This window comes from Carassius auratus, chromosome 23 (genome assembly GCF_003368295.1).
Source record: "Carassius auratus strain Wakin chromosome 23, ASM336829v1, whole genome shotgun sequence".
Classification (NCBI taxonomy): domain Eukaryota; kingdom Metazoa; phylum Chordata; class Actinopteri; order Cypriniformes; family Cyprinidae; genus Carassius; species Carassius auratus.
Window position 1 is genome coordinate 15,230,303 of NC_039265.1, and position 23,452 is coordinate 15,253,754.

Here is a 23,452-nt window from a genome sequence, read left to right on the forward strand (position 1 = left end):
ATTACGGACAAGGCTTTTTATCTTGCCATCGTACTGGATTAACAGGTTTAGATAGATGAGGTCTATTTCTCAAAACTCAATCAGACAGAGAGTGGCCTTCTCTCTGAGAATGGTAAATAGTTTGAAAAGATGCCTAATTTTTTTTCCTTAGGACATCTGCTAATACTCTTGGGCTACTCATAATCCCCTTTCACATTATTAATCTGATCCATGTCCCCAGAGTTGTCATGTTCAGCACAGCAAAATCAGCATTAAGCAGATCAGAACACAGACAGCAGCGGCTCACGCGCATATGGTGGAAAAGAGCAGGCAAAGACGGGCGCGTTTGTCGAAGACATCAAAAATCCTCCCGCAACAAGAGCCGCTCAGTCTTTTCTTTATCAAGTCCTCTCTAGTCATAATCTCCCACTTCATTTTTAATCATCTGATTACATTTTTCATTATAAACATCCAGGAATCCTGCTGAAGACAACAGGGCAGCTGTTGCATCTAAAAGAGACTTATTCAGCCCAGCAGGCTGCCTCTTGTTATTCAAGAACTATTTCTCAAACTGTAAGAAGAGTTGGCTGAAAAGTCCCTTTGAAGCAAGTCCGTTTTTGGGACTTGCATTGGTTAATAATTCACTGACGTACATGCGTGTCATTTTCGTTTTCACGATTAAGGTCGATATTCTGGATAAGCCTTTGTTCTTATAATTGTACTTTTTTAAATAATTCACTTATTACAAATTTAGGCCATAAGGTTTGTTTTAGTGGTTGTTAAATGTTAGTAACCCAAACCTGCCTTTTAAATAACCCCAAATTCTGATTGATACAGGCGCAAGCTTTCCTGTTGCTAAAACAATAGAGTTTGGAACTAGCAACACCAAGGTGATGGGTTTGATTCCCGGGGAAGCCAAAAACTGATAATGTGGCTTTAGATAAGTGTCTGCTAAATGCATAAGCAATGTAAAACAAAAAAATTATTTGTATTTATATAAACCTGCAACTTTGGTGTAATCTAAAGTTGTGGCAATCTGGTTACTGCGTTTACACGTCACCTACACATAAGACAGGAATGTTTCTGTACATGTAAAGGCGTCAGTGGAACTTGGCAGTTTAGCAATGACAGACAGGAGACTGTGCGCACCCTAGCAGAAAAGTGAGGCTCAGATGAACTTGTTTTTGGAATTGATAAGTCATTAAAATGTTACATGACACAGCGCTGGAATATTATCCTGCGGTTGCCAGCCTTTGCTCCACTCCATACCGGCCCTGCCTCTCCTTTCATGGCCATCCTGCAATGTGATGGGAATCCTAAAATAAATGCCCCCACGACCGTGTGGCCACTCCACTAACTACAGAAGCCCAACTGATACAATTTCCTGCTGTTTTCCACAGTTCCGCTCAGTGTGGCCGGATCTAGATCAGTATCTCTTTTTATTTGTTTGTCGACATCCCAAATACCTGTCATTACCGTTTGTTGGACATCGGCTCATATATCATATAAATACAGTTATCTTCTTTTGAAACAGGATTGGAAATGTAACACTATATATAGCCAAGGTTTAAGTATTTATCTTTGTGTATTTATATATCTTTATTTATTTTTTATTTGCCTGTAAGATAAGCTTCATAGATGGGCAGTGAGGTTTTGTGGATGTTTCTGTCATATTTTTTTTTTCTCCTGTTGCTCATTTATGTAGAAAATATGGATTTACGTTGGAAGAGGCTCATTGATTTCAGCTACTCTTGTTTCAGTTCCTGTAATATTAGCTCAAGCCCAATTACTGCAGATTTGGTTGCCCTGATCTCTCAAGAGTGAGGTTTTTTCCCCCACATCGCTTCGTTTTTTTTCTCCTAGACTGCTCCATGGTGTAGGAGATTTTAATTTCGAGGAGGGGTATTTTAGCATATTTCCTCATTATTATTGTCTAACCCTGCACAAAACTGCGCTTTAATACTTTAATTAAAAATGGAATCATATCTCAGACGGGAATTAAAAGGGAAACATTTTTTGGTTGCCTTGTTTGTTTGTTTGTTGTCTTTTCCCCATCCACGTTCCAAAACCATCTGCATGGAACATGATTTTTCAGAAGCGGAGAATATCGCAAATGTGATCTCGCATGTCAAGTGATCCATCTTAATTAGAAATGGTGAAATAAAACGTAATAAACAGCCTAGCTCAGGAACCTTTTTAAGTAGCAGGTTCAAACATCAGGTGAGCCTGGAAAATGGTATAATGTAATATCTTAGTCATAATGCTGTGCTTTATTGTTAAGAGAGTCTATAGTGCAAACTCCAAATGAAATACACCCTTCAAAGTATCCACTTTCAAGTTCTGTCCTCTGCAGTGTGAGTAGGGAACAGTGAATACACCTTCTACCTGCTGCTACGGCCGCTGGTGTTTAGGCTGCAATTTGCTGCAATGCTCTGCAGCTGTTGCATGAGTAATAAAATAACTCATTGCTGGTTTCCTTCAGAACCCACACCCCCACCCCCATCTTACTACCTCTGTGTATCTGTTGTTTACAGAGATTCACCAGTAAGCAGGATGTGATAAGGCATTATAACATGCATAAGAAGCGGGACAACTCCCTGCAGCATGGATTCATGCGCTTCAGCCCTTTGGATGACTGCAGTGTGTACTACCACGGCTGCCATCTCAACGGCAAGAGTACCCACTACCACTGCATGCAGGTAAACCACAGCAAAACCCCTAGTTAAAAAAAAAAAAAAGAAAAAAAAAAAACTTCCCCTATATGTGCAGGATTTGAGAAAAGACTAAATATTAAATTCAATTTTCATGAATATAATGAGAAAAAAAAAAAGCTGTGGAAGAATACCTAAAATCTACTTTCCATGCATAATATTAGTGGTAGGCGAATGGTGAATTTTTGTATGATGCAATAATCTTTACGGATGAAATTCTTTAACTATTTCCTTGACCATTTAAGAGTGTATTTTTTTTTTATAAGACCGAAGTAGTCAGAATAAATGAAATAAGAATTACAAGGATAAAGAAAGTGTGTATACGTCATCTCCCATCGCCCCCTTTCTTTCTCACTCCTTAATTGGCATGGATGAAATTCTAGCAGTTGTTTATATGAACTCAACATTTTTCATCTTTTAGTACCAAGTGGCAAGTTAAAGATTATTTCCCACCAGATCTGTTTAATTCTTTACATCTGCTTATTTTCAAGGTGTCACTTTCGAGACAAGCGTTTTTTTACCCGCAGGCAACAGTGGCCCGGGACTTAAGATATATTCTCTCTTTTTTTTTTTAAAGCCTCCTTAACGGCGTAATTGTTATTAGACATTTCAGCTCTTGTTTTAACAGCGGTGAGAACAGGCAGATGTTGGCACCCGTTCTCCTGATTTACGGAGAAAAAACAGAGTGGCATTTTTTTCATTGTTTGACTGAATATGGCCAAGTTGCCCTGTTTGCAGGGGTGAAAAGTGCCAGAGATGATATACAATTGCTGGTTTTAATTCAAACATTAGTTCATGTTCGCCTGCTGCCCAGAGAGCTCCTGAGTGCTGCTGTTGAGTAACAGAGCCTTTCAAACAGAACTAAGTGACAGTCTCCCTGAACAACCCCCCTGACACTTTTCCTAAAGCAGAGACCTCTAATATAGACTAAAACCTTAAATGGCAGAAGGTTTCAACCACAAGCCACCTCACCATGCAGCTTTTGCATGCCACATATTGCAAATCACACATACACAAAAAATAGTCCTGTCTTTTATCTCTTTGAAGCCGTTTTCATGAAATGCACACCTGTTTTTTGGGCTAAAGGGTTTGCTTTTCATATTTTATGAGTTGTTGTCTCAAGAGTAAATTTTTAACAAAGCTCAGATCTTGAGAAAATGTTTCCTGCTCATTTTTTTAGGTCACCTGTTTCTTTGCTCCCCACATTGAGTTCATCACCAAACTGAGCTATTTTTGTGTCACATCTTGAGTTGTTGTTTTCATGTCCCTGCAGACTACAAGAGCTCAAGCACAAAGCCTCTGCTTCATACCGAGCATATGATATTTCATCCAGTGCAACTAACTGAAACTCACACTTGGTGTTTATTTCCAAACCGTGCATACGCTTTTTCTCATGAAAGCACTTTTTTTTTTTTTTTTCATTTCCTGTCTGTCAGGTGGGCTGCAACAAGGTGTACACAAGCACTTCTGATGTCATGACTCATGAGAACTTCCATAAGAAAAATGCGCAGCTGATCAATGATGGCTTCCAGAGGTTCCGGGCCACTGAGGATTGTGGGACGGTTGGTTGCCAGTTCTATGGGCAGAAGACCACCCACTTCCACTGCAGGTATGATGTCTGTTCAAATTTAATTTAATGTGTGCTAACTGGCGTTTAAGAGTTTAATCCTTTACCTTCCATCTCTCAGACGCCCAGGCTGTACCTTCACCTTCAAGAACAAGTGTGACATCGAGAAGCACAAGAGCTATCACATCAAAGACGACGCTTACGCCAAGGACGGCTTTAAGAAGTTTTACAAATATGAGGAATGCAAGTACGAAGGCTGCGTCTACAGCAAGGCCACCAACCATTTCCACTGCATACGCCAAGGCTGCGGCTTCACCTTTACCTCCACCAGCCAGATGACCTCACATAAGCGCAAGCATGAGCGCCGCCACATTCGCTCCTCGGGAGTGCTGGGCCTCAGTTCCCCCTTCCTGTTGCCCAAAGAGGAACTGGAAGAGTCCAGCAATGATGACCTCATGGACTACTCAGCCATTAGCAGCAAGAACTCCAGCTTAAGTGCTTCTCCAACAACCCAGCAGTCCTCTAGCATACAGCACATGCTGACCACTCCCACCACCACCATGTCCTCCAGCCACAGCGTCAAGCCAACCACTGCTCTGCCTCCAGCCAGCCGTATTTCCACCCTACTGTCCCAGGCTTTGCCCAGCAATGTGCCCATGGCCCTAGCACTTTCCAATAGTGCACTGGCAGGTGCTTCCAACCCCTTCTTCCCCCTCATTCCCAGAATGCCCATGTCGCTCACTCCCTCTACTGCCAGTCTGATCTCTGCCGTCACCTCCGGAGGTCACTCCATGCCCAGCGATTCTCTACCCCAGACCTCCACCCCGACTGGGGACCCAGCCGCTGCTACTGTAGCATCCACACCAACTTCTTTTGCTGCTTCATCCATTATGGAGAAGATGTCGGCCAGCAAGGGTCTAATATCGCCCATGATGGCCCGACTGGCAGCCGCTGCCCTGAAGCCCTCCATTAACCTGGATGAAGGTTTGTTCATGTCATACTGCATTATTCATTTGTAAGATGAATATTGTTTAGATCAGAACTGATGGGTTGCACAGAGTAATTATAACATTTATTAACTGAATTATAAATTTAAATATTAGTCATTAATAATAAATATTATAATAATTAGAATATTAATGTTGTTTGAAATTCTGGCCAATATTGACAAACCGATAATTATTTTCATATTAGGGCCGATAACCGATAAATGTCTGATTTTATGATTATAGCTGATGTAGTGACTGATGGCAGATGTTAATATTGTATTTTTTTTTAAATAAATGACTTGAAACTAAAATCAGTCATATTAAATGCTACATAGATTGCAGATTGTGTACATTTTAATAGTCATATGATATATTTTCATTGTAATCATTAATGTTAATATTAAAAGAATTACATTTAATAATAATCAAAATATTATTATTATTATTATTATTAATTAAATTCTTCTCAGTATTGATAAACCATTATTTATTTTCATATTATAGCTCATAGATCTCCAGTATTAAAATTATGCGGTTTGGTTTAGATAAATTAAAATGAAAGCACTACAAATCAAATTCTACTAAGTGAATTTAGGCTTTACAACATAAGGATCTGAAAAGAAGGATATTCATTTTGAAACAAATGGTATATATTGGTAAATAATAAATATATATAAAAAATACATCGTGCATCTCTAACCAGTTAAGTGCCACTGGTCTAAATATTCCCAATGCTACTATCTACAACAGGAGTGAATAAATACTTGTTTTTAATAGATACTTTGTCAAAGGATCAGTTTTCTTCACTGTTTAATCATGAGAATATCAGTTCCCTGGGTCACTCTGCCCATGTGTTTCTCTTTCTCAGTACCCACCCATCAGTAAAAGGGCACTTTCAGGTCATCTGCTCATCCTATCCACAGACTCTGCTCAAATCTCTGATTTCAGGATTAGGGCAAAATATTAAAGGGCTGGTTTGCTGCTCTAGTCTTGTTATTGCAGCGATCATTGTCATGATACCCACAATCCATTAGCAGATAAGTGCTGAACTAGTGAGTGGGCTCTGTAAAGCTGCCTCTAATAGCATTCTCAGGAGGATCCCAGGGCCTGTGTTCTACATGCTTCCTCATCACCGGCCTCTTATCTGAGCGTGCACTCGTTCCAACCAAATGGAGCCTGAATAATATTAAGTTGAGAAATTGAAGGTACAAAGCAGCTTTTTATATGCACTCTGATATAGAGGAAGAAATATCAGAAACTGTTGAAGCAGAAATGACTCAGCGCTCCAGAGAGGGGGATGTGTGTATGTGCTGGTGTGTGTATATAAAAGCACTACTTGTTTCAGTATGAAAACACTGATGTGGAGTCTGTGAAGTCTCTTACTCTTCAGCCGTTTTAGGCTAGTGAGTAAAAGGGTTTCCTTGCAAAAAAAAAAAAGTACTGTGGGGGCTTCACGGTGCTGTACTTTCAATATATACCACGGTACTGAATGTTTACCATGAATAATGTTTACTGTACATGGTACTGCAGGTACAACAAATATAAAAAAAATCATGGTATGCTAATTCTCCATCCCTTGTGGAAGACCCTTACATTTTGTTTTGGCTGCTATAAGGCCATCACAGCCTTTGCAAGAACAGATCTTCTCATAAAAATCCTACAACCATACAAGAAGGCAAATAAAACGAGCATGTTCCCTCATGTGTGAGCACCTTGCATTTAGTTTTGGTAACTTTGAAAAAAGTAGAGAAAAAAAATCCCCTACTAGACAGAATTGAGAGTGCAGATCATAATGTGGCATTGCTAATTTAACACGTTAGCTCAGAAAAGACGTGTGAACAGGACATTTGGGTAAAATTTGAAGAGGATGTGGTCAGGGCTCAGCGTTAGAAAAGAGAGAACGATGTTTACTGCGGCTATTTTCAAACAGCTTTGTTGTTTTTTCAAACTCTTTTTTTTAGTCAAGGGCCAGTTTGCAAAGAAAACACATCTCAGTCTGACTGTGTAAAATGAGTAGCTTGCTAATTTGTTCAGGTGGCGTTATTTCCTAGTTGAATACGCACTTTTTTTCAAATCCACTCTCACCCCCAGAGTGTTTCAGAGGATCTTGAAATCGGAGGGGTTCGCTAATTAGACACCCAGTACAAATGATCTTTCATGAGTTCAGTAACTTTGTTGAGGTAATTACACAGTACAACATTATTCTTGGATAATTTCCAGCGAAACACCGCGTCGTGAGCATGTGCATTTTTTTTTCTCTTCTCGCTCTTTTAGATCATCACCGATTTTTGTCATAGAAACTGCAAAGCTGAAGGTTTAATGACTCTCTCCTCACATGGTCGTTATTTAAACGTCCCTTGTTAATGTCAGGCAGTTTATACTCAGAAAAAAAAAAAAAACGAGAGAGTAGAAAGCAGACCGATGTAGGGCAGAGTCATTTACGGACAGGCAGCGAGGTTAATATCAGTGCAATGTCTTCTCACACATGCAGACCACAGATTTATATGGATTGGAGGTAGATGAACTAGACCAGTTTTAGGCAAAAAGACAGGCGGTAACTGAGTGTCATGTGCAGCAGAAGACTGAAAATAGGGCTGGAATGAGCTACCCACTTTATTTTGGATGTGATTTACCTAAAGCTGACACATCACAATGAGTCATTAGTTCACCTCCATAACCAACACAGAGTCAAATCACACGCGTCAGGAAGGTTAGAGTGACACTATCTGATAAACTCGTGTTGTGACGCAAAGGAGTGTTTCTCTTCTCTTTACACATGATTAAATTCCATGCCCTCTGAACTGAAGGCCAAGGGCAGGGTGGATGCTTGCTGTCACTTTTCCTCAGCAGGCCAGGTGTCTTAAACAACATCCACCCAAACCACGCAATCACTGCTGATGCACTCAGCGCTCCATCTTTGTGCCTTGAACTCCGAGCCGTTTTTTAATAAAATACCACTTAGTGGCTACCAAAAGCCTGGCTTTCTCTGTATAGCCTGAGGACAAATTAATATTTCAATCATTTGGGGATTGGAGGAAAAGCCAGGTCGCATTCCCGTCAGTGTCCCACCCGCCTCCTTCCTCCTCTCCACGTCGTCTGCATACCTATTTTGAAAACCCGATCGAGAGGTCACGCTATTTGAACCGATCTGATTGGCTGTCACCTCTAATCTGACGGACAAGCAGATGTTCCTTTCGGGCATGCTCAGTGGCATCCGTCGTGGGCCAACAAGGACACACGGCGACGGCAGGGAGGGGCGGGCAGTCTGAATCTGCCACTTTCCCTCAGCATTAGCATGCCTCTTAATGACCAGTTAAGAGGCAGGGCCGCAAATGAGTTGTGACAAGCGCTGCTGAAAACGGAGTCTTTTTCCCTCATTCCTGCTGCCTCTCAATCAACATCTAAACGCCTTGACGGCCTGACACAATTCCACAATAATTATCACTCCTGGTCTTCTCCTTGGCCGGGACAGAAGTCAGATTGGATCTCATCACAGCGGAATAATGCTGACCCACAATAACTTTGTTTTTTTCTCTTTCTCTCTCCTCAGGGATGGGGCAGCCGACTCAGACAAGCCGGTTTAATCCGGTGGAGGTGAAGCAGGAGCCGGTGGACGGTGCTTCCGCAGCCTCCCAGGAGTCCGTCCAGGAGCACAGCCTGGACCTGAGCAAGAAAGACCACAGGTATCCCATCATCCTCCCCCTCTCGGCTCGCGCCCAGGCCCGCCCCGCCGTGATTTATCTCTCGAATAATGCCGTATTGTGTTAATTAGTGTGAGTGCTCTTGTTAAAACCCCCTTCACAAGGTGGGTCTGTGGAGTGATCAAGGAGGACGAGATTTACACGCTCCCTCCTTTTCCCAGCGCTGAGGCCTCCTTTGAGGAAATCCATCATACGAATGCAAAAATTCTCCCATAATGCCCTCTTTTCATAATGCACATCAAGTATGAGGCGTGACATGTTTGCACATTCATTTAGATAAAAAGTGTGTTTGCATAAACCCTAATTTCCAGTCCCCTGCATTTTTTATTTTTTCATTGTATATTCACAATCCTGGATAAATTATAATATTTACTGTTCTCATGCAAATCCTGCCTAAACGCTGTTCATTTTGTGTTCTAGCGCTGAATCAAACGGACACCCGATGCTGGGAAATACATCTCTTTTATCCTCACTTATGAATAAGGTAAGATTCATCCATCAAACGCTTTTCATCCCAAGACAAATTAGCAGGATGCAGAGGGGGCTGTTTGTTTTTTAATGTTTCACCGCTAATAGGATGAGTTTGTATCATTTAAATTTTCCAGCCATTTTTCATACAGTGTAATTTCAGCCCGCCGCTCGCAAATTAATATAATGAAGCAGGAGCCGGTTGCCACGGCAGATATATAGAGATGTTTGTTTTTTGATGAGCTGTTTTGAACTCTCCGTGCTTTTTTTTTTTTCTCAGGCTTTCTTCTTTTTCTCCTCCATCTGCTCTATCTTTATTTATGGACTTTGTAAATTATTTGATTAAAAAGTCAGCGCTTAGAAAAAAAAGAGCAACTGTCACCCTCATTTTTTAAAAAGACGAAATGGTGCCGAACAGATATTTAAATGTTGTGTGTTTTTGTGGGGATTAAAATGGACATTGTTTTAATCATATATCATCTATGACTAATATAAATGGTGTGCATGTACCATTACCTTGATGATTTAAATAGAAAACTCGCTCTAGTTCTCCTGAAGGCTTAGCTCAGCTCTCTCTCTCTCTCTCTTCCTGTCTCTCTCTCTCTCTGCTTCATATAAAGTACTGAACGGAAACACATTTGTAGCCTCAAACATAAAGCACACGAAAACCCTTGTGTGTTTGGTCTGTCTTTTTGCAAACTGTGTGATGAAACGTGCCTAAGCAAGTGTTGTGTGTGTAGATGAATCCTGGTTTCTTCGGTGCGTTGGATCTGAAGTCAGAGCTGGAGGGAGCTCAGGTGGCAGACGGCTCAGACGCAGCTCATTATCTCAGTAGGGTAATGAAGAGGTCAGACCCAGAGAAACACACTGAGCAGTGGAGGACCTACCTGCGCAGGTGCCTGAAATCATCTTGTGTCCCTATAGAGTCGTTTCCAGCTTTAGTTTTACTTTTACAAAGTCTCGTCCACACTTTTTTTTTTAAAGCATGGAACTGAGGCTTGTTTAATTTTCTTTCACATTAGTTATGCGAGTCTTTCTTTCTTAACACTTTTTATTTGTTAATATATTTTTCATTTGTATTTTCTTTTATTTATTCAACTGAATATTCATGTAAAAAAAAAAATATATATATATATATATATATATATATATATATATATATATATATGTGTGTGTGTGTGTGTTATTTATATTTATATATATATATATATATATATATGTGTGTGTGTGTGTGTGTGTTTCCCTATACATCCGATTTTTATGAACTTTTTATAAAGATTTTTGACTACCAGCCAATCAGTTTAGAATAGTAACTTACATTTTCAAGTGAAAACATGTGAAGAAATGGTGAACAGTTGCACACCTAAAATATACACTTTCCCTACCTATAAACTGTAACCTTAAACCATGGACATGTTACTTATGTCATCTACTATCACCAGCATGCCCAAATAGATCTTCCATTACAGAAAACACAGCCGTGTGTTGGCTGCACATCCTCTGTGTTTTGTTGAAGATGGTGTCTGGTTTTTGTAACCATCCATCTTTATGATGTACCCTTTTGCTTGTCAGTGCCATCCACAGTGTTTATTCCCAGGTTGTTATGTGGAAAGAGAAGATTTATCCAGAGCATGTGCTGTTATGTACAGTATTTACTTATGAAGCCCTAGCAAAATGTCCCAGCTAGTGACCTGCTGCTTTTGGCTCAAGCATAATTCACGTAAAATACCCACCTTATTCAAAGTCAGATCCCGATGAGCTAAACTGAGAACATGAGAGTAACTGACCTGGATTTACGAGCAGTTCGACCCTTTACGTCCTTTTAAAGTTTCTCTTTCTTATAATCTTTGTACAGGTATGACACTGACGATTTCTGTGAAGCCCAGTGTGATTTCTTGCACAAGATACATTTTCATTGCCTAGTGGAAGATTGTGGGGCGCTTTTCAGCACGGTGGACGGAGCCATCAAACACGCCAAGTGAGGAGCGCGCTTGTTCTGGAGCATTACAATCAAACATAATGAATATAAATCAAAGTTCTTAAATGTTATGGTTCACACCAACACACAAGCGCACATATGCACACGTACACAAAATTTACATGATTATGATCTAGTAATGCTAATTTGCTACTATGTTTGGCAGCTCTAATGGGTGAATCACCTCTCTCTGTCATTAGCTTCCACTTCAGAGCCAACCTGAAGGTTAAATCGGAGCCCCCTTTCAACGAGAGCAAGGAATCCAATGATAGCGCCCCTAATCAAATGGCTGCCCCCATTTCCATGGCCAAGACGCCTCCCATGGAGGTGCCCAGCCTGGCTGTGTCTGGGGGCTACAGCTCTTCCCCTTCTCTCCAAGCCTGGAAGCAGCTCGCTGGATCGATCCCCCAACTTCCTGCTTCCATGCCCAGTATGCCAGCCACTTCCCCTCTTGCCACCACCTCGCTGGAAAACGCCAAGCCTCAGGTCAAGCCTGGCTTCCTGCAGTTTCAGGAGAAGTGAGTAGACGTTGTCATTCGTGTAAATTCACGATACTGTGGTGGTATGATTTGAATGGTCTGTGCTGCCTGTATTTCCATGTCTTCTGTGCAGTTTTAAATATCTGACAGACGTTTCGTCACGCTTATCTCCCTCAGTGATCCTTGTCTGGCCACAGACTGCAAATACTCCAATAAGTTCCACTTCCACTGTCTGTTTGGAAATTGCAAATATGTGTGTAAGACATCCGGGAAGGCTGAATCACATTGCTTGGACCACATTAACCCCAACAACAACCTGTTGAATGTGCGAGACCAGTTCTCCTACTATTCTCTGCAGTGTCTTTGTCCTAACCAGGTGAGCTTGATTTTTAGAGGTACTTTTGTATCAGACGTACATTATTGTGTCCGTACTGTACACTTCCATTCAAAGGTTTGAGGTCGGTAACAGTTTGTAAGCATTTTGAAAGATGAGTATAAAGGGTGCATTTATTTGATCAAAAGTACAGTATATGCAGTAATATTGTGAAATATTTTTTTTCAATTTAACATTTTCATTTGAATCTTTTAATACATTTTTCATTATAACATGATCTTTCAGAAATCATTCGTATATGCTAATTTGTTGCTCAAGAAAGATTTATTATTTTCATAAATGTTGAAAACATCTGTGCTGCTTAATATTTGATACAATTTCAGGACTCTTTGAAACAGCATTTATTTAAAATAAGTTATCATATAATGTTAAAATGATCATTTTAATGCATCCTTGCTGATTAAATTTTATACATTTTCCAATGATTAAAAAAAAAAGAAAAAAAAATCTTACTGGTCTTACAGTTTACAATTTTCTTATTTAAAAAAAAGATTAAAAATTAAAATTATAAAGCTGTCTAAATTATTTCAATTTTTAAATTTATTTTGAAGGATCACATAGCTACCCCCCAGAAAACCCTGTGAACTCATTGCAATATGCTGAAACCACTGTAAAAAATAACATGAAATAAAATAAATAATAATGATAAAAACACCCTGGCAACCACCACCAACATCCTAGCTCCATGGCAATAAGCTTTGTTACAGACAAACACTCTATTTTCAGAAAACATATAAATGATATTTAAAACACTGAAGACAAAATCCTAGGTACATGTTTATTTCACCACAACAAACAAACAAACTAAAAAAAAAATGAAAACCACCTTGGAGATCCCAAAGCTGTATAAAATAAACAAGTTTTGCTTTTCATCAAAAATTCCATCATTAATAGAAAAATCCCTCCCCTTCCTGCAACTTGAATTTGGAGCAAAACCTGTTTAAATGAATGCATTTATGCGTCCCATCCCCACTTCTCAGAGCTCCCCCCTCCTCTCCAGAGTAGAGTGGGATCTGTTTATGTGCTCCTGGGGGAACTGCCTCTCTGGAAACAGATGGTGGTGCAGAAACAGGTTACATTGCCGAGGACACACACATGCATGCACACGCAGACTAATGAATTGATAAAAGAGCTGTTTTAGAAATAGATGAATCCCCAAATGAACTAATTGGTGTGTTGTTATTGGGGTCAGTGGCTACAACGTGAACCTAAACTTCAGATTTCCACTGGTCAGTGAGGCTGGACCTGTCACACGCTCTGGGAAAGAAAGAGGAAAAGGATTTAATGAGCACATACTGTATAACCTACTTCTTCCCTTTGGTACCCTGAGTAATGAGTTACTAACTGACAAATGATCAGACCCCATTTCTGTTCAAAAGATGGTTGGTTTAGTAATGATTGTAAATTAATGTAATATGTAATAATTGGCCTGTGAATTAACTGTAGAAAACTGAACCATGGAGACTTGTGCAAAATGGGCCTGAGTTTGGTTTTTTTGCTCTTCTCTTTAGCACTGTGAGTTTCGCATGAGGGGCCATTATCATTGTCTGAGACCCGGCTGTTTCTTCGTCACCAACATCACCACCAAACTTCCCTGGCACGTCAAGAAGCACGAGAAAGCTGAAAGACGTGCCGCTAACGGCTTCAAATACTTCACCAAGAGAGAAGAATGTGGCAGACTAGGTAAGAACCAGCTTTCCGTGTATTAAAAGAAATGTCTTGATCACAGAGCGACGGTTCGCATAAAAATGACAATTCTGTCATGCTCCTTTAATCCTTCTCAACCCTTTGGGAATTGCTTGATTCTGTGTGGTTTGCGAAGTAATTTAGTGAATTCAGCATCATGAAATCGTACAAACCTTACATGTCCCAGCCTCCCACACTCTTCATAGTTTCAGTCACCGTAGACATCAGTTACTAGTGTTTCCAAACACTCTCTGTTCATCCGAGCTCCCACGTTATTCTCAAGCAGTGACTGCAAGCTTGACGTTTGTAATGCAGCTGGAAGAATCAGAGATGGTGTGAAATCAGAGATGATGTAACTGTGATTTCATATCGATGCCATCACCTGCTATGAAAACACTTTTTCCACTGGCTCTGGCTACAGGAAAAGTGCCGTTCCTCTAGTTGAGTCACTAATTGCCATTCTGTTCACAGTAGAACATACAGAGCGTGAAACGGCTGCGCTTCGCACTTATTCACTGAATTTTGAGCATGTTTCTCAGAAGCTGTTATCTCATTAGTATCTGTGCATTGATATTTTGTCAATTGAATGGTTTACATTGACAACAGAGTCAGCGCGCCAGCAGCCGTTTACATTTTGCAGAACAAACACGTTTGGTGGAATTAAAGATGGTCTTGTCTCATTGTAAAACTGGGGACGTTTTATTTATATTAGCGAAAACAGGCCGAGAAAAATTGTGTCTGCTTTTTTGTCATACATTAATACTTCAGTATTTATAGTAGGCAATCAAACAGAGGTTGTTTTCTTGGGTATATTTAACCTGTCAGGAATGAGCAATTACATATGTTTGTTAATTACTGTGCCTGTCGAGCTCAGTCTGTTTGTGTTGCTCTTTTTCAAGCCTCGATCATCATCACAACCAGGCAGATTAAAAGTTTGCAATTTATTTTCTTTCTACTCCCCTCCCCTTAAAGGGAGAGTTCACCCAAAAATTGTGCACCCTCCTTTAGAGCCAAACCCATCTGCTATGGAACATGAAGAAATGGAGATTGTGAATGGGGATGGTGCTGTTGAGCCATAAAAGAACAAAAATCGTAATAAAAAGAGGTCAGTGTATGTTTTTATGGCCTGTAGGTCCAACTGAATCTGTATAAAAGCATCAACTGTATGAAAAATAAATGATGACCAAATGTTCATTTTTGGGTGTACTGTCCCTTTAAGTTAAGACAAAAAGAACATTGATTGAAGAGTGGAAAGTATCACAGGTGTCCACAGAGTATAAGGTCTCTCCTGTTGCATGGTTAGTGGCATAAACCAGGGATATATGACAAAAGCAAAGCGTAGAGTCATAAAGAATTGATGGTTCAGCTGGACTGGGAAAGTGGTATCCATGGCAGCAACATTAAACAGAACACCGGCGCTGAGGTTACCAGGATCTGGTGGCACAAGAGCCCTGATATTTCAGCATGTGCTCGTATTTACTCAACTCTGCCATTTTAAAGTATATCACCCTTGTGTACAAAAGCAATCTGACAACAGGCGGCTTGTTGCGCGGCGCCACGGGTGTCATGGTTACGGACAAGCCCGCACCTGCCCTGAATGCTACTCTTTCAATTATTTCAGCTCGCATTATTCACAATAAAATTATTACGAGCACCCTACAATATTTGATTAGTGCACAGAGGCAGTCTTTAAATTTGAAAACATATAGCAATTAAAATCTGTAGGGCCCTTTGTGTAGAAAAAAATAAATAATAAAAAGAAAAAAGGCGAAGGGGACAGGCGTGAGGGGGAGGAAGTACACCAGCAACAGATAGGTCGTGAAAAATGAATTTAATATGGAAATAATTGTGTGTTTACTTTGGTTTGCAGGGTTGTGCATTATTGCTTCTCCAAATGCAGAATGTATTTATGTAAATTCCAAATTGAATAAAAGATGTCATTGTAATAAAAGAGCACCACAGGTCTAATCTTCAAAAGGTTCGACTTTCCCAGTGTGACACTGGACTCATCTGCTCTGTCTCTCCGCATTATGCAGGCGCGGGACGGAAGCACAATGTCCTCATTACCTCGTTGAGGATCCATGATGTATGTTGTCCCTGAAACCCAGGCGCGATGAAGACGGTCTTTGCTCAAGTTAATTTTGTCGCTCGTCTCTTGCAGGGTGCAAATACAACCAAGTTAACAGCCACTTCCATTGTATCCGTGAGGGCTGTCAGTTCTCCTTCCTGCTCAAGCACCAGATGACCTCCCATGCCCGCAAACACATGAGGCGGATGCTGGGTAAAAACTTCGACAGAGTTCCTTCCCAGGTAAGAAAATTTTTTTTTTGAAGATCACTGCCATAAGTGATCAAAAATTCTATATATCTTCATGCCTGCCACCTGAATGCAAATGCTTTTATTCATTGGGCATTTATTGGATTGTTTGTGTGCTGTACTTTAGATGGTCTCTCATGGCAACCGACCTGAAGAGATGCAGCACATGGCCAGTCTAGCTTCATCCGGTGTGGTAGGCAGCCACCCTGGTCTGACCCCCAACTTCTCCAGCATGATGGATGACAATGATGACTACATGGATTACACCGGTGGAGGAAGCCCACTGGGTCTCTCCTCAGAGTCCTCCAACCAAGACCGCAGTTGCACCAGCACCCCTGTGGGCAACGATAGTTCACCAGCAGGTGAGTCGACCTCAGTAATAACTAGGGTTATCAATATAAGAGATAGACTGAAGGAAAATAACGGCTCAGTGTGGCCAACAAAGCAAATGTTTAAAGATTTGGTCAGTCAGACCAAACTTCCTTGTATTCCTTATGTTAGCCTTTTGAACCTCCCTAAGAAGAGAAATGTAAAAACTCTCATTGTATTTGTTGTAGCTGACTCGTAAAGGTACCAAATGTTTTCCACTATAATGATATTTATGAAATTATAAAGCAGTAAATTTGTTATATAGTCCTCCGCACACCCGTCAGATGAATGCCATCCCCCTTCTACATAAGGGAGGTATCCCAGACTTTTCTCATCTCTATTGTCATGGAAATTAGCCGCACACAGAGATAGCACAAGTTATCTACCATTTTCCTTTAGGCTTACAGGTGCTTAAAGTTATTTATTTATTTTGTTTTTGGAATATGACCTAAAATGTGCAGGTGTTACTATAATGGGTGTCCTGGGAATTTACCGGGGAATATCAAAACATAATCTGGGTACAGACTGTGCTATTTTATCAGTTAACTTAAAGGCATGTCAGTCATTGTCTGTAGAATTTTGAGAGAGCTCGTTTCGTTGAAGGGATGGGCGACAGGTCTAATTCACAGGCATACATTAGCGAACTGGCTAACAATTTTAAATCTGGGCCTTTGCTCTTTGAATCTGAACTTTCCTTCATTTAATTGATTTTTATAGTTTCACTGTTTGATTTCAAATGTTATCTTTCATTCTCATCACTGTTGCTTTTGGCTGTTGTCTGACTTTTGTTACCATTTGGCTTTCATTTTTTCATTACTTGATCTCTTTCCCTTTTTACCTCCCCACCTCTGTGTCTTGTACCTTCCTGTCTCTGTTACCATCCTTCTTTGGCACCATGTCTCTGTAGGACCAGGCTGTCAGGTCCCTGCCACCACTACCTCTGCTGACTCTCCTCCTTCTTCTCAATCTGCACCTCCTCCTCCACCTCCTCATCAGCCTGCGCTCCAGAGTCAGCCTCCATCTCTCTCCTCGGCTCTTCTCCGGCCACCACTCCCTTCGCTCCCATATCTCCTCTCCCCATCCTGTCTGTCATACTCTCTGCTCAGCGCCTCTCTTGGAGCCACTAGGAGTGTTGTCATGCCAACCAACACACCAGCTTTCAGCCCCATCATTCCTACTTCGTCTTCAGTTAAAAATGACGTCCCTATAGTGCAGGACGCTGCAGGTACCTATCCCGTCTCCACCTGAACACTGCAGCTTTAGAGTCACAGTAGTTTGGACTAGAGCTTATTAGCTGGGTACAACTCTTTAAGCATTTTACACATGCAGTGCAGTTCATACAAGCCACCGAGGTGGTGGTTTTAGTCTTGTGTAGTACATTGCACACCTGCTATTAGGTCCACTGTCTGAAATGCTGTCCATTAGTAGCCTGCTGTAAAGGGCTGGTTTAATCATGCCAGGCTTTAATAGAGTCATGTGATTCCTGCTGGCCAGGACAGGGAGCACATCATTAGCACTGACCTCAGGCTTATGGGAGGGAATCCCGCTCTCCCATAAAGCCAGATGTACGGAAGCACCTTTGAACTCTCCCAATACCTAGACGTGACAATCACGTTAAAATGTCACCAGTACATTATACAAATGGTACTGTCTCTGTTTGATTATAACATGGAATCACATTATATAGTACATTGCTGTAGGAGGAACCTTTGTGGGTAGCTTTGATAGGGCGCATGTGGCGGCTACTGCTTGCAGAATTGCTTTGCTGTTCATCGTAATGAGTGAAGTCTAACCCGTAAATGCTTTTTTTTGCAAACAGGTAACACCATCTCTATTCCGACGGCAACTGGGGCCAAGAAACGCTTCTGGATCATTGAGGACATGTCACCCTTCGGCAAGCGCCGCAAGACCGCTTCGTCTCGCAAGATGCTGGATGAAGGCATGATGCTGGAAGGGTTCCGCCGCTACGACCTTTATGAGGACTGCAAGGATACGGGCTGTCAATTCTCCCTGAAGGTAACCCACTATCACTGCACGCGGGAGAACTGCGGCTACAAGTTCTGCGGCCGCACCCACATGTACAAGCACGCCCAGCACCACGACCGCGTGGACAACCTGGTCCTGGATGATTTCAAGCGCTTCAAGTCTTCGTTGTGCTGCAACTTCCCCGATTGCCAGTTCTCCGGCAACAGCACCCACTTCCACTGCCTGCGCTGCGGCTTCCGCTGCACGGACAGCACGAAGGTGACGGCGCACCGCAAGCACCACGGCAAGCAGGATGTGATCAGCGCAGCCGGATTCTGTCAGTTCAGCTCCAGCGTGGACTGCGAAGTGGCCGACTGCAAGTACAAGCTCAAGTGTTCGCATTTCCACTGCACTTACCCAGAGTGCAAGCACACAGTAGTGGGCATGTCACAGATGGATTCCCACAAGCGCAAGCATGAGAAGCAAGAGAGGGGAGAGCTGCCTTCTGTTTCCCCCAACCAGGAGGGAAACCACCATCACCACCATGCAGGTCTAGCCATGCCTCCAATGCCCATGAATATGCCCCCAACCTCACCTGGCACACCGGGGCTGACCCACAAGAACATGGCCATGTACCTCCATTCGGCAGGGGCCTCCAGTGAGTATGAGCATCCGGGCCTTGACAGCTCTCTGAACCTGGGGACAGACACCAACAGCTCCTTGTTCTTCCTGAAAAATGCTGCTGGGTTGGGCCTCAGTGACTCCATGGACCTGAGCAAAAAGATGTACCGGGAGCCACTGTCCCTTGCCACCAGCTCTGGCCCTGCTGCTTCAATGGGCCTGAGTCACCCCCAGGACGACACTACTGGCACATCCGGCGACCCAGAAGATGACCTGTCAGCTGAGGAAGAGCCGATAGCCGAGGAGGATGACGACGATGATGACGATGAAGAGGAGGAGGATATGAATACAGACTCGTATGAAGATTCAATGCCAGAGCCAGAAGTAGACAAAGACAATGGAGAGAGTTTTGATGCTTCCATGAACCATGCTGAGACTTCCCGACTGGATAAAGAGGAGCCGGAGGCTGAGCCCTAATCTATGCTGTAGAAGGAGAACTATGAATTCCCTGAACAAACGCAAGTTTGAGTGGCCTCATTTATCATGCTTAGAGACACAGCAGATGACAAGAAAATAACCAACTACAAGAAAAGTGAAGGCCCAAAATGATTTATTATGATGTTTACAAGATGACCAACATTATTAATTTAATTATGCATTAAAAAATGAACAGAGAAATAGACAGACGAGGCCCTCTTTTACACATGGGTGGCCATGTAAACCTTTTCCTACACATCAGTCTTTTGTGTGTGTGCATGTTTGACTTTAATTTATTCAATTTCATTTGTTACTTTCTGTGTGTGGAAAAAAAAAATACGGAAAAAACAATCTCTCTATATATGACTATCTATATAAAGTAGATGTGTGGATGTTAATGTACATTTTAATTGCGGTCACTGGATTGCAGGACCCTTGTACCAACCAGAAACAGACGAAATGCGTACATTGCAGGAAATCTTTTATAAAGAATGTTGCTCAAATAATTGATTCAGAAACACCTTGTGTCATTATTCTTATTCTTATTGTTATTGAAGTGCAGGGGCCTGCATCAGTGCTTTGACTTGTATGCTTCTCCGTTGATTTTTTTATTATTATTATTTTTATTTACAGTTCTCACTTAAACCTGCTGTCATGGTCAGTGGTGTCATAGGCTCCATTCCATATGGACATTCGCCTGCATCTTCAGGACAAACAAAAAGTGACCAGTGACTGCAAAGCTCCAGGCCATAAAGCAGGCCGCTAGCTCTCACTTGATTTCTGTTCCTTCTCCTTTTCTCGATGAGACCCATTTGGCATCGCATATTCATAGTGCACTTTTGTATAGATGAGAGCAGATACTCAAGCCTCTATTTAAGACGTTTTGTTATCTTTTACATTGATTGCATTACTATGGCTTTTTGTTTGTTTGTTTTTGCATTATTCTCTAATTGCACAGGCATGACCAGATGATGTGGGGGTGTCTCACTGTAAATGGGTCTGTTTCAATGGCGAGAGTTGTCGCCCCCTGTGTTTCGGAGAGTTTGTAATGTGATGATGGTGCTACTGCCCAGTATGAATGGGAGGAGATTACAGCTATGTCTTTGTTTTGATCCAAAAATAGATGTCCTAAAGTGTCCATCAAACACAGAGCAGGAGACGAGTGTCTCTGAATGTAGGGAAAAGATGTTTGTAGGTGTTATTTTTCTTTCCTTTTCCCTTCGCAGTTTCTGTAGCATGAAACGGAAAAAAAAAAACAATAGTTGCAACAAAGTCTGAGGATGGAGACTGGATTTTCAAGCTTCTTTTTTCAGAAGCATCATATATCTATTTCTAAAAGAAGAGGAATCATGGAGAGAGACTTTTTTTCTAGAGGGCTGAATGGAGGACAGGAATCACAGGCACCACGATGAATGCTAATGCTGGTGATGGAAAGTGTGTGATTTTTTTTGTTGAATTGTACAGACAGAAAACAATGTTTCAAGCTTTTGTTTTCTCTTAACAACAGCTGTGGTTTCGCTCCAATAATAAGAAGTTATTTAATATTTATGTGACCTTGCAATGAGAAAATTCTAGGGTGTTTTTGCACTTTTTAGGTTCATTTTTACTTTTTGAAATTATTGCATATATCTTTTAACAGGGAATTTGCTTTACAATGTTGTTTAGTTCACTTTGCTTTGATGCACAAATAGTCTTTCAGTGTGACGAAGAACTGTTGTTCTGTGTTTTATTTAAGAAAAAAAAAGAAAAAAAAAAAAAACTTTTTTTTCTTCGCTTCCAAGATTGGATGATTTCAATATGAAACGGGCATGCTAGAACCTGGCTTGTCTAACGAGTAACACTAATGATGACTGTAATTTAAATGAATTCTATACAGAGGAAATAATTGCAGTGCTTCGCTCCAAATTAAAAAAAGAAAAAGACAGAAGAATGATTTTTGTTTGCTTGGCCTCCATTGAATATAAACAAGGAAACGCGAGGCGAGGAAATGATTAATTATTTCCTAAACACGGCTTTGTTCATAATATAGGCAACTAAATGTGTAGATGGTTATCCTCGACAATATTGTTTCAGGAGAAAAAAAAAAAAAGGTTGTATAGTATTTTCTTCTGTAAAAACTATATATGAACAAAAATGCTCTTTGATTAAAAGCTTCCTTTAAAAAGAAAATAAAAAGGAGAAATAAAGAATAAAAAGTTAAAAACTGAACTAACACCAGTATAGTTTGCTTGTATGTGTGTGCGCGTGACTGTATGTAAGCGTGTATGTGAGGTTTTATTGTTATTACCATGGTTTCCCCATAGTGGTAGAGGAATTAGTGGTAATTAAATCTATACGAGTCACATTATTGTAGCACTGAACATTGGAGTGTATTTCTACCTTTTACGCAACAAAGTCATCATTTTCAAAGCTGTATATCATGTGCGACCACAATAACGATGATATCTGCATAATTTAATACCATCCACAACTCTTTCGTTTGCTGTTGTTTTGGTGTTTGTTTTATTTAATTGAACTTATGTATTTTGCATATGGCATGCCCCTCTCACAGGCCGTTTGTTCTCTGGTCTCAAGTGCAAAGGCGCAGGACTCACACTGAAGCAGCTGTTTGCCTGGGAGATACTGTGCACTTGAATACATTTTATGTGTGTAAAATAGCAGGATTTGTAAAGAGTCGAAATAAAGAAATTCTAATTATTATAACAATGCAAATGCTCCACACAGTGTTTCTCGATCTCATGGCTTGCGCGGTTAGTCGTAGGTAGCACTGCTGTGCTGTAGTGAAAAGGTTTAACGGGACTGGAGTTAATAAGCCCCCCTCCTGCTGAGACGAACGCCGTTAAAGGGCACAAGGCCCCAGGTCTGTGGTATGACACAGAGAACGCCAGCAGCGCTGCTCTGACTGAGGAAGACAGCATTTTAACATCCTTATTACTTTTCTCCATAGACCGAGCATTTTGTATAACAAATTCAGTTCGCGTGTACAAACAATAGATCATGAAATTCTCACTCTGACATAGTCATGGAGCCATATTTAGGGTACGAATGCTCTCTGGTGCATTTGGGGAAAGTTTCTAGCTCTCTAAAAGTGTGTTTGTTTTTCATTCTTCTCTCTCTCATTGTGCAGGCTGCTCGTCGTTTTGACCAGCATATACCGTCCTGTCCCACTCGCTACAGCTGTTCTCTTGCCTCACCCTCCTCTTCCTTCTGATGTGTCTTTAAATAAAAACGTGTAAAGCCACCACCATCTGTCTGCCAGCTGGCATCCTGCATATAATCTTGAAAAAAAAAAAAAAAAAAGACAACTATGGAAATTATATTACACAAAAACCAGACGGAAACAACCTCCAAACTAGTGCAGGCTGCTGTTGAAACAACAGATCACCTTATTGTCTTACAAAAAAAGAAAAAACAAATAATTCTTGATTTGGCTGTATAAATTATAAATTGCATTCAGTTATGTAAATTACGTTGCAAACATCATTTGGACACTTAGGCCACAATTAAAAATGCAAGTCAACTGGCAAATCAAGAATGCATTTATTTCAAAATGAGCACAAGCATGCTTTTCATGCAAAACATTAGAGCAAAACCAAAAATGTTAAATGCTAAAAGTAATAATCATATATAAAAATGTGTGCATATAGGCTATGCTTTATGCAAGACCAGTTTTCAAAGCGTTTTATCAATTGTATGTGTATTTCAAATTATAAATAAAATAAATCTATAATTTAGAATTTTATATAATTACA

General features: G+C 40.9%; 1 protein-coding gene across 5 annotated transcripts in view; it reads left to right on the forward strand.

Moving 5' to 3' along the window:
• casz1 (castor zinc finger 1) overlaps nt 1-23,000 on the forward strand; it is a 78,145-nt gene extending 55,145 nt beyond the window's left edge. For 3 of the 5 annotated variants that reach the window (XM_026200054.1, XM_026200055.1, XM_026200053.1), the window contains exons 6-19: nt 2,514-2,678; nt 4,127-4,299; nt 4,379-5,241; nt 8,797-8,929; nt 9,368-9,431; nt 10,156-10,310; nt 11,271-11,393; nt 11,594-11,911; nt 12,050-12,248; nt 13,778-13,949; nt 16,114-16,262; nt 16,396-16,630; nt 17,545-17,862; nt 18,457-23,000. In XM_026200054.1, coding sequence (XP_026055839.1) covers nt 2,514-2,678; nt 4,127-4,299; nt 4,379-5,241; nt 8,797-8,929; nt 9,368-9,431; nt 10,156-10,310; nt 11,271-11,393; nt 11,594-11,911; nt 12,050-12,248; nt 13,778-13,949; nt 16,114-16,262; nt 16,396-16,630; nt 17,545-17,862; nt 18,457-19,700 — 4,311 coding nt within the window. In that variant the 3' untranslated portion in view covers nt 19,701-23,000. The remainder of the gene's footprint in view (nt 1-2,513; nt 2,679-4,126; nt 4,300-4,378; nt 5,242-8,796; nt 8,930-9,367; nt 9,432-10,155; nt 10,311-11,270; nt 11,394-11,593; nt 11,912-12,049; nt 12,249-13,777; nt 13,950-16,113; nt 16,263-16,395; nt 16,631-17,544; nt 17,863-18,456) is intronic. The other 2 variants (XM_026200057.1, XM_026200056.1) reach the window with 2 other exon arrangements.
• Nucleotides 23,001-23,452: the final 452 nt, after the last annotated feature.